Raw genomic sequence first — 14,527 nt, 5'->3', positions numbered from 1 at the left:
CAAGGGATCAAGAAGAGACTGCCTCTACCTACGTAACAGTACGTTTTAGAATCGTATGCCATACAATGCAATAAATACATTGTCAAAAGGAAGCTGACTTTGGTTATTTCATGTCCGCTGTGTTATTTATTCAATTTCTACCCCTAGGTGCTAGACACATCAGTAAATAAGTAGGTACGTTTATCCTAAACAGATGAGGTTCGTTCTGGGAACGGCTGACTTTCTCCTGCCTTCCTTTTCAGGACGATAAGACCTTGGCTGTTATCTACAGCTCCTTCTATCAAACCTAAAAAAAAAAAAAAAAAAATCTTCTAAGTCAACTTTTAGGATCAATACAATAGAAAAGAAAATAAAATGGATTTCAAAACTTATCGTCCTGTTTTGGGCCAGATCTTGGGATTTACATTTTGAACATTTTATCTTCTCACATTAAGTCAACTTTTAGGGTTCGACAGAACAGAAAAGAAAATGAAATAAATTTCACTTACCTTCATGTTTTGGGCATCAGTATTTACATTTTAACATTTCCTCTTCTCCCATTTCCTGCTGCAAATCAAACCACCAAACCCCGGTATTTTTCAAAATGCTTGAACGTGTCTATCACCTGCAACATGAAAACATTCAAGTCGAGCAACGTCAAGCGTGGCGTGTACCTACTTGGATGGGTGACATCATGAGATATTTCCCTCTATGATCTCATGTCCAGAAAATCCGGAAATGCTTCCTAGAGTGAAATATTCTTAAATTTGCCACAGGAGCACACCCTTGAAGTTTGTATCAACCTTACCTATTGAAAATCGAACCTAAAACTCTGGTGTGGAAATTTTTACCTGTGCCATGAATGAGTACTCTTCCAGAAATTCGGCCAAATGGTCTAGATGAGGAATATTCTTATCTGAGGACTGATCTAGAACATGGCCAATATGTGGCTTCACCAACTTCTCATAGTTTGAACAGAATTCTGTCACTGCTTCCAAATCTAACTGCTGAGCCTGACTTGCACTGTGGGATTGGCCTTTGAAATTAACAACCTGAAAAAAGACGAGAAAATTGGCATCTCAAGCTCAAACATGTAATATGTACCTGAGTGTCCTTGATCCTGAGGAAGTACTTTGGAACCCCAGGGAAAAATGTCCTTGGTGTTTATTAACCTACTCTACTAAAGTAGTAAAAGGTAGGAGGTTCTCTCCATCACTCAGATACTACTTAATCACTTAGATACCAGAGTGCAGGCCTACCTTTGAACTTTTGAACCTTAGATGAGAAAGGTACCTAAGTAGGTAGGTATTGAAAAATAAATAGAAAACTGGGACCCTGGTCTACAGTCTCCATTTAGATATGTTAATACCTATGTCTGCACTTATTCAGAAACCCAAAATGCAATCCAATGAGGCTGTAAGCAGTGTAAACCCAGGGTTTAGTTACCTTAGCAATAGTATCTTCCAAACTTGCCCCTTCGCTAACACCTCTAGAATTAGATTGAATGGCATTCTCTTTTCCTTCTTGATCTCTTGATAATTTCTCCTTCATTCTCTTAATATAATCCTTGTAATCACCTTTGGTTTGCTCTTCAAAATCTTTTTGATACTCAGGAGGTAGAAGATTGATACACTGAAATAAACATAAAAGATGGGTATTTATTTTTTTATTTTTTTTTTTTTTAACACCCAATTGATTTTATGCCCCTTTCAAGGCAATTACAAAATCAATGAAGATTACATAATACATTTTAAGATAAAAATTACAATAGTATAGTAGAGTTCATTACCTACCAATGTAAGTCCTGTTGTCACATAATAGGAACTATGACAAAATCAAAGGAGGAAAGACCTTAACAAGTGACAACAATTGGACGGAGTAATTTTCACAATTTTACTAGTATGAAAACTAGCTTTGTTTTTTATTTTCATTTTTTCCTCACCTTTAATTTAGATTGTGCACTTTCAGACTTGTTTGACAGTTCTTTTCTGGCTGCAATCTCAGGTTCCTCTTTCTTGTTATGAGAATACACCACCAACAGGATGTTCTTCCAATGTTTCATCTGTTCTTCATTGGGCAAAAGACCACTCAGAAAGTTGGTGCATTCAATCTCCGAGGGAATCATTCCAGTGCAGCACAGCAACCATCTCAACTTCTCTGCAAGAAAAAAGAAACACTCAAGTATGTAGGACTGTACAGTGTAGGGAGATGCTTAATGGAATGGTAAAGAGATTGTTAATTCAATTAACACCCTATCACTGGAGCTTGGCCTGCACACTGCTGTGCACTTAGATCTGCGGTTGAGTGCAAAGGACATCCACTCATTTTTTTTTTTTTTTCTTTTTTCTGTAATTAAAACCAAATTTAAGCCCAAAGCAATCACCCTAGCTCAGGGCCATATCCAGGATTGTCGAGGGGGGGAGCCCGAGGTCCAAACACTATAATGGATGGGGGGTGGATGCTCCAAAATTTTCGGAGTCTGGCCCACAGTACAAGTGGGAAATTAAGCTCGTAAGGCCCCCCCCCCTAAATACGGCCCTGCCCTAGCTAGGGCTGATTGAGAGACTAATGAAAAAACACTGACCCTGTCTAAACACAGGAAAAGGCAAGTAAGATGATGATTGACTATAAAGATCTAGTGCAGATAAATTAACAGCAGGTAGAACCACAAAATCTAGCAACACTTAAGAGATCCCCTGAAGTTCCAAAATTACCTTCACATTTACTAGCATACTTGACTCCTTCGTCCTCTGGTGTGATTGCAAAAACACAAAACTCATAAAGGTATATGTAAAGTACTAGAAAGTTTAATAAACTTTTCAAACACACATCCATCTTAGCTTCCTGTGTTTGAACACTTTTGGTGTTTTTAAGAAGATGTTATCTTCAGTGGTTTCCTCTTACTCATCCAGGCACATCAAACAGGTAGACGTCACCGTCGTTTTAAACAGATAATGTAGTACAAGAACTACACTTGACTTTGACTAAGTTTACAAAACCAAGACAAAAAGTTCAGAATAATCCAAATTTCTGTACAGAACTTCCTTGAATTTTCCAAATTCCTCTTTTTTAAATATTGCCGCTCAAAATACTTTGGCAGTCTAGTGATAATCCTGGGCAGTTAAAAAAAAAATGGCTCCAGTTCTCTTCCATTTTGTTGGATCGAGATTTTTCCACCTCCTTGGACAAAAATGACGTCAGAAGCGATCGAATGATCGCTGCGCAGTAGATCGGCGCAGTGGCTTCATTTTTGTTGTAAACAAAAAATTGGTCAACAAAAAAATTCTGGTTTGGTTTTGCTTTTGATTTTGAATTTTTGATCTGGGAGGAAATTTGAGTGAAATTTGTCGGCTTTCCGTGAAAAATGGGTGATAAGAACGACGACAAGAATGAAGAGAAGACCATCGCTGAAGACTTGGTCGTCACCAAGTACAAGATGGCCAGCGAAATTGTTAATCGTAAGTATACTGAATTCGAACTTCACCCATGCATTCGGTGGCATAGGCTAGGTCCCTGCTCATGTGGCGATTTGACTCCCGTCAGTCCAAGCAATTGCTGGGTTTAACCTCACATGCTAAAAGGCTGAAAAAATACCTACTTGACTCGCGGGTTTTTGTGTTTTTCGTACATAACTACCTATCTTTTTAAACTTTTTTTGTAATTTTCTCTGTTTATTAGTCAGTTCCCGTATTTTCCATGGATTTGGAAAAAAACCGGAACAAGGGTGTGTTCCGGCGGAACATTTGATTTTTGACAAAAATACGGATTGTTCCGGGAAATAACGTACGGTTGGCAACCCTAGTACACTGGTACAGTGGTTAAGCAAATCACCTGATAAAGGTAGGTGTGGGCTCGAGTAAAGCAAGGGGCATAGAAATTTGTCAAAATTTGAGCACCATGGTAATTAGCAGCCTACTGCTGGATTAAAAACGCTCTTTTTGGTCCTATTAGAGCAGTACATATAAATAAACATTTATACATTTGTTATAGTAGGCAGGTAGTTTTAGAGGTATCATTGGACCTTTGAGGGCCCTTTTCTCAATTCTACAACTATGAAATAAACAGAACTAATGGTTCAGAGTTTCAATTAACAGATCTCTGGGCAATTCTGAAACACACCATACCTTCAGACTTTCCATAGGGCTCCAGCTCTGGGTCAAACTCTTTGATGATCCATACAAATAAATCTTGTTTATAAGTTTCATCAATGTTCCGAAACAGCTTGTTCATGGCAGATTCATCAACATATGCTTCCGAACCTGGATACTTGACCACATGAAGGAGTTCTTGGAACACTTTTAAATGAGGCTTGGTTAAGAGACTAGACATGATGAAGTAACAAAAAATACAAAAATCTGCTGTAGGAACCTACAAACCTCTGTAACTTACAAACTCTGTAAAGTTCCTTTTAGACAAATTTAATGCGGTAAAAAGCACTGATGTTGTGATGGTGATAGTAGACAGATTTCGCAACGCATTTTTTTTGGGGATCGTGACGATGCTCGACGAGTTTTGGTTTCTGCGCATGACACACATTTTGGGGTTTTGAACAACAGCACTTGGTTAATGAATGAAAATCCAAGTGATAAGTTTTGAGGTTAGGTTTAACATGACCAAGTCCATGAATGGAGTTAAATCCCATATGTGGGATCTCTGTTTCATACCTTGGCTTTAATTGTGTAAAAGGTACTTGTGCAGAAGTCACATCCATGGAGTATTGTTTGTTACGTTTAACAAGCTATTTAATTACTTGATTTTTAGCTCAAAATCCATGGAATATTGCTACCAAAGGAACTGGCACAAACAAGCAGTGACCCTGGTTATTATAGGGTTAGGTTAAATACTAAAAGGAGCTTTTCTTTTCCACGGATGTGACTTCTGCATTATTACCGTGTAAAATAATGAAGAGTGTGATTATTTATGTACTGAATAAAATTGTAGACTAGTTTATAGAATCTGCTTTACACAGGGAGGCTTTTTTATCCTTGGGAAAAATAGTGGATAAAAAATTACTACTCTTTCAATTTTGAAGTTGTACCCAAGAAGCAGATTTGATCATTGATATAGTGTTGTAACTTTAAATTTATTTTTATTTTCCTTCTTCTTCTTTCAGGTGTTCTCAAGCTAGTTATTGAAAAGTGTGTTGAAAATGCATCTGCTAAAGATATCTGTGAATTTAGTGACCAGTTGTTATTTGACGAGACAAGCAAATGTTTCAAGAAAATCAAGGACATGAAAAAAGGCATTGCTTTTCCCACATGCATATCTGTTAACAACTGTATATGCCACTTTTCTCCATTGAGATCAGACCCTGATTTGATATTGAAAAGAGAAGATGTGGTCAAAATTGATCTAGGTAAATATGCTTACTACCTATATTGTAGAATTAAGTAAAGGCACCTAAAAAATCAAGTTCTAAAGGGGGTGAATTTTGTACATTGTTTAAAGTTTATCTGCTCACAGAGCTATAACTCAAAAGGAGCAAGTTGTACCCATAGAAATTATTCCATTCCTCTTTTTAATTTTGTGGTGGATTTCCTCTTCCAGGGGCACATGTGGATGGATTCATTGCCGTGGTGGCACACACAATAGTAGTTGGAGCTGCCAAACATAGGAAATGTATGGGTAAAAAAGCCAATGCCATTCTAGCTGCCCACTATGCTTCAGAAGCTGCCTTACGCCTTATGAAACCTGGCAATGATGTAAGTGAACATAAAAGAGAAATGATAGTAAGCCTATCATCATTTTTTGATTGTGGAAATTTTATCAAATTCTTTATCCATTTACCTCTAACCTTTAAAGTTTAATATTTTCAAGCAAGAGGTTTGGAAGAAAAAAAAGGTCTTACAAAATGAAGTAATGTGCTAATAAAATAACACACAGGATCCCAAAGACTTATCATCTTTTTTCTCATTTATTTTAATTAATATTTTATTTTTTCAGACCTATCTAATCACAGACACTGTCCAGAAAATCTGCAAAGACTTTGAGTGCAAGCCGCTGGAAGGTATGCTGAGTCACCAGTTGAAGCAGGGACAAATTGACGGTGAGAAGACCATCATTCAAAACCCGAGTGACTCGCAGAAGAAGGAGCATGAGAAGTACACATTTGAAACAAATGAGGTGTATGCAATGGATGTGCTTGTGAGCACTGGGGATGGAGTGGTAAGTGGACTGTTTGATTGACTTTATAATCAACCCATGTAATTGATTTTTAATTCACCTTTCTTTATTATTAATACTTATTTAATTTACTTGAACTTGATTTTTTTTTTACCCGGTTTTTTTTTTTTTTTTTTGCTCTTATAAATGTAGAAATTTACTAAAAGTATGGAGCATCACAGTAGCTTATAAAACACAAGCTAATCACAAAATTAGAGGTGGTATACAATATTACAATAATACACATTAGAGAGCAAAATGTTCCAATCAAAAAGTAGGTAGAGGCATATCCTCTAACCTACGGTCATCAATTCATGAGATCTAGTTTTACAATTCATCTTTCTTTGAAGGCAATTCTTCATTTAAGCAGGAGGTATCATCACTTTTCAAGGCCTTTTCAGAGCACAAGAACTGCTTCAAGGATACTTCTCCTTGTCTTCGGAAATACCAGTCTTCAATATCACTCTCATGATCTTCAAGTAAAGTCTCACACTGAGCTTTGAGTTGAGTAATCTCAACTGATGGCTTATCCCAAAGGTCCATTGGAATCCCCAGATCTACCTTCACACCTTTATCACTGGAAGAAAATTTTTTTTTTTTTTTTTTTTTTTTTTTTTTTTTTAATTGGTGTTGGTCCAAGGCCCAATCATTCCATCAATAAGCAGAGTTAGTTTATTTCCCCCCATGATCAAACATTTGCAATATCACTTTTTTACACATATTAATTAAGCTGTGTATCAAATAACAAATGACATTGTGTGTTGTAGGGTCGAGAGCAAGATACTCGGGTCACCATCTACAAGAAGACCGAGGAGAACTATCAGCTCAAACTGAAAGCCTCGCGTGCCTTCTTTGGTGAGGTAAGCACAATAAACCTGATGTTGCAGTGCAAACAATGTGTTTTAACACATAGTTAAAGCACCTAAAAAAAAAAAGAAAAAACCTGATTTCAACATTTTTTTATTGCAAAGCAGACACGTTAGTGTCCAAAAAGATCCGGAGACTGAAGAGACTGCAGTGGTATGGACATGTTGAAAGAAGATATGAGAGCTACATAGGGAAATGTGTTGAGAGAATGGAAGTGAAGGGGACTGATGAAAAGATGGAGAGATTGTCTGAACCAACCTCCTCTCTTCACTTTTGGGACAATAAAAACTTAGCAGCTACAGTTCTCTCTAAAACTGTCCCCCAAAAAAATGTCAAACTTACTGTGAAAAACTTTAAACCAAGCTGATTTATTTACTTGAATATTTCATGTGTGATCCTACTCTAAAGTCTCCTATTTAACACATCAGTTAAAGCGCCTAATGGAAAAAAAAGTCGCCTATTACCACTCCTTCAGTAGAAAAAAAATAAAACAAACACCATAAATAAGTGCTTTTTCATTATTTAAAAAAAAAAAAAAAAGATGTTGTCTATGTGTCAAGTAGGTAATTGAAATTTCTGTCTAATTGCATCACAGGTCCAGAAGAAATATTCCAACATGCCGTTCAATCTGAGGTTCTTTGAGAACGAGTCACAGGCAAGGCTGGGTATCAACGAGTGTGTCAAACACAAGCTCATCGAGCCGTTCCAAGTACTCTATGAGAAGCCCGGGGAGACTGTCGCTCAGTTCAAGTTCACCGTGTTGCTCATGCCCAATGGACCCCATCGCATTACAGGTAAAATACTGTAGACTAGTAGTTGATCTGTCCTTTGAATATATAAGATCAGTGCAGAGTAAGAGGTATGGATTTGAAGTGCCATCATTTTGAATCAGGATGAAATGTGATTATGTATTTTACGTAGTCTATGTCACCCTCAGTAGGTACTTTTCTTAACCACAGAAAATTTAATCAAAATCGGTCGAGCCGTTTTCTTATGAAAAGAGGACAAAAAGGTCTATCAGCGTGACAGACAGACAGAAAATTTTCTAATGTGATTTTTGGATCCTGATGCATAAGGGTGAGAAAAACTAAAAAGTCAAAAGCTTGTAGTTATAAGGAGGGTGAAATCCCATTCACTAACAGGCAGCTATACAGTGACGTCAATCCCATTATAAAAGGAAAAAAATGGCCATCTAGTAGGTACCTATTGTTACTTTTTTTTGAACCTCAATTAAACATGGCTATAGAGAGACCATCACCCTGGTGTATGGCAGATATAAATGTTATCTTTTCTTTGTTCTGCCATCACCATTCGGCTACAGCTGAAGCCACTACAGCAAAATCATTTTTCAGACGATTTTACCGAGAAACACATGGAAAAATATCTTCCTGAATATCAAATTTTTAACCAATTATTGTCATTCGGTCTCTATCAGGCATCCCATTCGAATCGGACCACTACAAGAGCACCCTGTCCGTCAGTGACCCCGAGTTGAAAGCCCTGCTCCTGTCTTCGGCCAACCCGAAGACCGCCAAGAAAACCGCCAAGAAGAAAGAAACCAAGGAGGGGGCGGCCAAAGAGGCGGTAACAACAGAGGGAGATGAAAATGCACCCCCAGCCACCCCTGTACCGCCAAGAAGAAAGAAACCAAGGAGGGGGCGGCCAAAGAGGCGGTAACAACAGAGGGAGATGAAAATGCACCCCCAGCCACCCCTGAGGAGGCGTGAGTACACCCTCTGTGAGAGAGAGAGTATCCGCCCCTGGACTTTGGACCTTGAATACGAACCTTACCCTCCCTCCCCTGCTGTAAAACAACACCTGATTTAGAAAAAAAAACGTGTTTTGACACTAAAAATTGACCATCGAATATTTTGTCCAGATACATTACTTTATTTCCTACTACAGTAACTATAGGATAAGGAAAGTAAAAAATCAAAGAGGGAGATTAAAATTCTTTGCTTCTCATTTCCATCATTGATTTTTTAAAGTTTGAATTTGTTTTATCTAGTGTGAGTACCTAAATAAGTGAACATAAACTTCGTCCATAGAACCTGAACTTGGAATATTAGCCTGAAATTTCTGAACAAATCCCAAGCTCGTATTACTGAACACCTACCTACTCCTCAAGGTTCTTTCCTATATATAGGAAAACTAGCCCTCAAGTCAGCACTTACGAGGAATGAGCACTTAAATTTAAGGAATGAGTACTTACGTTTAAGGAATGGGCATTTACGTTTAAGGAATGAGCACTTGCATTCAAGAATTCAGTAATACCAGTCTCGGGCCTATCGCTATCGCACATTGAAAGCGTAATCGTGCGACATTGAGCTGGCCAAAAGTTGCGCGACTAAAAAATCTAAACCTATGAAAATATTCCTCTCACTCTAGTGTGAGAGGTCTGTATCATTTTCATAGGTTTGACCTTTTAGGTGGTATCCCATGACTGTACTATAACTCAGGAACTTTTAACGTAGGACATCATTGCATCTCACTCTATTGTAATATCTTGACACGAAAGATTCTTAGTTGAATCTCAATTGAACAGCTCATTCCCTGTCTAATTGGTTGATTTAATTGCCTGGACCTCAAAGGTTCTCCAAAGCTAGGGCCTAGGGTTCTATGAAGTCACTTTGCATTTTTTTTTTTTTTTTTTTTTTTTTTTTTTTTTTTTTTTATATATATATCTGATTGGTTAAACCTAATCCACTCAACCAATGAGATACGAGAAAGCGGAGTTCTTCGTTCTAGTTTAGCTATATAATCCGGACTGTGTATTTTATCACCAGCTTTTGATGTCTTTTACTAGCGAGATTTATGGCCTGGACTAACTCAGATTGAGATCCTGGCCAGCCACTCACCATCAGGTAGACCTTACAGGTACACCCGATCAGGTACGCCTGTCGGGTCAACCTGATACCTGATAATGAGTGCCTGGCCTTGGCCATTAATCCCTTTATCTACCTCCCCCATTAAGTTCCATTCATCATCATTCATACTATAGACTTTGCCAAATCCTTTTCTCCCACAATTCCTGATAGATGCCTCGTATTTCAATGGATTTTGCTCTTTCTGCTTCGTCTTTTCTGTATAATGTTCCCATGACAATACCTACTATTGTCGGTTTAGACTACTGTTTAGACTTGGAGTAAAGGACTTTTCAGTCTCATTCTGGCAGTACAAACTGGGTATATTCTATTCTACTATTGTTTATAGAAAGTTCTGAAAGTGGCTTAAACCTCAGGCTTGAAATACGAGTGTATAGACGGGGTCTACACCCTCATGTTGACATGCACGTTTGTCCAGTCTGCGCGAAGTCAATGTTCATGTCAACATGAGCCTGTAGACCCGCGGTGTTTTATCTCGTGGTAGTTCAAATAGTTTTTCATTTCATTTGTATTTGAATTGTTGTTATTGATCAATTTATTTTTGATATCGACCTATTTTTAAGTTATTTTATTTTAACTGTATTTTATTGTGTGACTTTTTTTTCGGTCTTGATACGAAATTTCTCTTTGGACTAGTTTGGACGTAATGGCGCTACCACACCCGCTGCCAGTCCGAACTAGTCCAAAGAGAAATTTCGTATGATGACTGAAAAAGAAAGTCACATAGTAAACTCCAGCTTTTTTCTTTAGTTGTAATTCTCTTGGTTCTCCCCACTAACATTAGATTTGAATAAGCGTTCTTCTCCTGAATTGCGGGAATTTCTCCTGAAAGTGAGGAATTTCCAAGTAAGATTTGTAGTAAAGTAGTACATAGTTAAAAATACCGTACGCACTTTGGAGGGATATTTTTGAATTTTGTAGAAAATTTCGTCGTACGTTTAAGGGAAGTTTTGTCCTCGACAAGGTTCATTGCCTCTCGGGGGAATCGAACGCGGTACTTTCCACCTCCTAGACATTTGGTGACGATTTTGGGTGCCTCTTTTTTCCTTCTCTCAAAATACTCTCTTTGATTTATCTATCTTTTAATTTTCAATCCGTTTAATATAAACTGAAAGTTTTCTTTTCTAAACTTTTTATTATTTTTTCAATAAAAAAATATTAATTTATTTGAAAACGATTGATGTCAATAAGAGTACCGAGTTTATTTATTTCATTTTGTGTGAACCTTGGTTCAATTGATTTTAGGTGGCGATGACGTCAATCAGATTCGTTCTCGGAACGGTTGTCTTTCTCCTATCCTGTCTTCTCTCTTCGCTTTCGGGACGATAAGACGTCAGCAGTTACAGTTCCTTCTATCAAACCTCTTTTTACTTTCCTTATCCTATAGGAAGGAAAGTATTTTCAAGTCAGTTCAATTACACGTTAGCCATAAGGCACATCGCGGGTTTTTTTTTTTTTTTTTTTTGACCCCTTCCTTTTATTTATTAGATCAAGTGTAAACAAAAATTATAAACAATAAAAATAAAGGTTTATCAAAATAATAATAATGAAAAAGTATTAATCAAAAATCTTGTTACATAGGTAAGTAGTCAAAAATCTTGTTACCTAGGTAAGTAGACACCATTTTGGGTAAATCAAATAAAGGACAGTCATATTTTAATGCAAAGAAACACTTGTTTAGTTACTCGCATATATTATTGGAGAGCCATTATTATAGGATAATTACAGGAAGAGGGAAAACTTACACTAGCCCATGGAGAGTTTTAAATGTTTCACTCATTCCTTTTGCAAATCTTGTACTATCAGAACGTTCCTTATGGATGTTGTACTCAAGGATTCTATTGCACAATCCTTCTAAAGATTCAACAAGCCTTAGTTCAGACTTTTTGTACTTGGTTTTCTTCTTGTTCTTGTCATCAATGGAATAGCCCAATTCTATCACATCATTGCTTTTATTGCTAGGGACCTCCAACAGTTCTACTACCTCTAATGGACAGATTAGCCCGTTATGTAAATTAACAATCGATAATTAATTTATGTTTATCAACAGGACCTACGCTAAGTTACGACATAATTTTATTGATGTAATTATACAAGATATTGTTATTAATGTCATTACTGTGACAAATAGGTACTGTGACCATTGTTATTAATGACATTACTGTGACAATAAAGAGATAAAGATCATTGATTACCCTAATCATCCCATCATTGTGATTATGAGACCTACCATTCCTACCAATAATATACATTATGTAGCTAGGTACCTAAATTTAGCTGCAGGACATATCAATTAATTCCATTGTTGTTTGAATGAGTGTATCAGCATTCGATAACAATACTTATTGTCTGAATGTCTGAGAAAAATACTAAAGAAAAAAAAAAAAAAGTAAAAAAAAAAACAGCTTCGTACCCACTATTCCGTTATTTATATTATCATCTAATACGTAGTTAGGAGAGGTCATAGGTTTAGCTCTCACGGTGCTGAACCGTATAGTAACCCAGACCTCCTGTGGGAATCAGCATGGACTATTAGGTACCCATAGCTATGAATAAAAAAAATATTAATATCTAAAATCTAGTAATAATAATAATAAAAAAAGGCTACAAGCTCTCCCATAGCCATACATAACAACGTGGTTTGTGGTGGTCAATGTTTTGGAAAACTTTGACTCAAAAGAAAATACAGGGTGTTAATTAAAATACCAACCTAAATAAAAAGGCTTTAACATCACTGTACCTATAACTGCTAAAGTTTTTAGTACCAAGGGTTGACAGAGGTTTTAAACTCTTTTTGGTGTCAGAGCCGGCCGTCTCCTCACATTACCTTCACCCAGCCTGAGTGGGGCTGTCAAAAGCCAGGATCCCGCGATTCCCCAGATGGTGGTTCATCCGGATACTAACCACGTGTATCGTTACCTTCATAACAACATTTGCCCGCCTCACATTGCAAGCGTAACGCGCCACTTTTTACTCTCCTTATCCTATAGGAAGGAAAGTATTGTAATCGGGTCAATTTTTCGATGGTCAGTTTTTAGTGCCAAAACACGTTTTGAGGTCCCCAGAGCCTAAATACAAAGTTTCAGCCATTGGTCCGTGTGTCTGTCCTTCTGTCTGTCTGTAAACAAAATATCTCGAGAACGGTAGACCGAACTACTTGGTCGATTACCTTACATAACTACTCCAAAATTGGAATTCTTTTCCAACTTTACTGTGATTCTTTCGTATACCTTCTCGTAGGTACTTGTGTGACCCTGTTTATCAACTAAACTGCTCTCAGACCCATGGAAGTATAATCAGACCTAGTATGGGTACCTACCTATCTTATTTTGATTTAAATTATTCTTATATGTAGGTATATACCTACGTAATTATGTATAGCTAAGTAACTACATACATAATTATAATCAATTACCTAGGTATTTAAGATTAGAAATTTACCTACCTCAACATAATTTTTGATTAGAAAGAAAAAGGGTTCTGTTCTGACGGTAGAGCGGAGCGGTTTCTTTTTATTTGGGCTTAACCTTTTCAGGGGTGAAGTCTAATCATTAACCACTCTAACCAGCAATCACAATAAGTAAGCATCGGTGGAAATCCAAATCATCTGCCTGTTTGTCCAACTTTTTCCTATTCTGGAAATTTTAACATTTTTGTTTAGCCAGATCCAAATTTTATTCAATTTCAAAGCTAGAATTCTTTCCAAGAAGCAAATCCAAGAAACAAAGGTAAGTTTATTTAATAAAGTTATAATATTATTTAAACAATAAAATCTTTCCCAAGAAGAAAAAGCCTATGTTATGTTTGCTATTAAGAAGGAAAAGTAGACTGGAAATTTTGAAAAATTGGACTGGAAAACCGGGAAAAGTCAGGGAATTTTATTTTTCCGTTTTGGTAGACACCCTCTGTTGAAGAGTCCCCTGAATATAAACAAATTAATACCCACGCGTACAGGCTGGATGATTCCCATCTGCCAAAGTCAAACCCCGAATGAACGAAGTGAAATCAAAATCTAAACTGCGGGTTCGATTCCCGCCCGGGAACTTTATCCTAAACAGATAAAGTTCTCACAGTGGCTGGTTTTTTCCTGTCTTTGATTTCGGTATTTTCGGTCCTAGCGCTTCATTTTTCTCCTTTACTGTAGGCACAACTCAGAAAATTTGGAGCCCTGGTTGGCTTATGTCATAAGCCTTATGATATGATAGGATAGGAGTACCTAACCTTGGCACTAATCGTATAGCGAAAAAAGTTTAGATGGCATAAAGACGATATGAAGTGACCTTGGGAGTTTGTTTACTTTTTATCAAAAAAAAAATAAAAAAAATAAAATAAATCGAATAGACAAAATAATACCTAGTAAAAAAAAAAAAGTAAAAAAAAAAACAGCTTTCGTACCCACTATTCCGTTATTTATATTATCATCTAATACGTAGTTTAGGATGAGGTCATAGGTTTAGCATCTCACGGTGACAGTGGAAGCGCGTAATAGGTACCCAGGGAACTCCTAGTGGGGGGATCAGCATGGGACTATTAGGTACCCATTAGCTATGAATAAAAAAAATATATACGTATCTAAAATCTGGATAGATAGATACATAATAAAAAAAGCGTACGAGAGCGTGTGCGAGTAGGCG

At 37.0% G+C, this 14,527-nt stretch overlaps 3 protein-coding genes across 4 annotated transcripts in view; 1 reads left to right on the top strand and 2 right to left on the bottom strand.

Annotated features, from left to right (window-relative positions):
- Positions 1-4,477, bottom strand: part of LOC103509464 — a 28,842-nt gene extending 24,365 nt beyond the window's left edge. The window contains exons 1-6 of one of the 2 annotated variants that reach the window (XM_008474087.3): positions 4,104-4,477; positions 1,922-2,136; positions 1,426-1,611; positions 831-1,031; positions 489-604; positions 95-286 (exon numbers count right to left, since the gene is read on the bottom strand). In XM_008474087.3, the coding sequence (XP_008472309.1) occupies positions 554-604; positions 831-1,031; positions 1,426-1,611; positions 1,922-2,136; positions 4,104-4,308 (858 nt within the window). In that variant the 5' untranslated portion in view covers positions 4,309-4,477 and the 3' untranslated portion in view covers positions 95-286; positions 489-553. Of the gene's footprint in view, positions 1-94; positions 287-488; positions 605-830; positions 1,032-1,425; positions 1,612-1,921; positions 2,137-4,103 lie in introns of those variants that run through there. The other variant, XM_008474086.3, reaches the window with a different exon arrangement.
- Positions 3,256-10,930, top strand: LOC103509465 (proliferation-associated protein 2G4). Its single transcript, XM_008474088.3, has 8 exons — positions 3,256-3,437; positions 5,093-5,335; positions 5,527-5,681; positions 5,923-6,144; positions 6,909-7,001; positions 7,604-7,802; positions 8,444-8,571; positions 8,661-10,930. Exons 1-8 carry the CDS (start codon positions 3,344-3,346, stop codon positions 8,733-8,735), a joined length of 1,209 nt encoding a protein of 402 aa, XP_008472310.1. The 5' UTR covers positions 3,256-3,343; the 3' UTR covers positions 8,736-10,930.
- Positions 6,261-11,848, bottom strand: LOC103509466 (protein canopy homolog 3; the record flags this gene model as incomplete). The annotated part of the gene is given in 2 exon segments (XM_008474089.2): positions 6,261-6,718; positions 11,639-11,848. Coding segments are annotated over 2 exon segments (460 nt in total), but the record flags the coding sequence as incomplete, so codon positions are not given.
- Positions 11,849-14,527: the final 2,679 nt, after the last annotated feature.

This window comes from Diaphorina citri, unplaced genomic scaffold (assembly GCF_000475195.1).
Source record: "Diaphorina citri unplaced genomic scaffold, Diaci psyllid genome assembly version 1.1 scaffold500, whole genome shotgun sequence".
NCBI classification, from domain to species: Eukaryota; Metazoa; Arthropoda; class Insecta; order Hemiptera; family Psyllidae; genus Diaphorina; species Diaphorina citri.
This window is presented reverse-complemented; position numbering and strand designations above follow the sequence as displayed.

Excerpts from the sequence above, each read along its gene's own strand:
- LOC103509465 (XM_008474088.3), top strand. The coding sequence starts at position 3,344 with ATGGGTGATAAGAACGACGACAAGAATGAAGAGAAGACCATCGCTGAA. Across the intron at positions 5,336-5,526 it reads TGTGGTCAAAATTGATCTAG|GGGCACATGTGGATGGATTC; the intron begins GTAAATATGCTT and ends TTCCTCTTCCAG. Across the intron at positions 6,145-6,908 it reads TGAGCACTGGGGATGGAGTG|GGTCGAGAGCAAGATACTCG; the intron begins GTAAGTGGACTG and ends TGTGTGTTGTAG.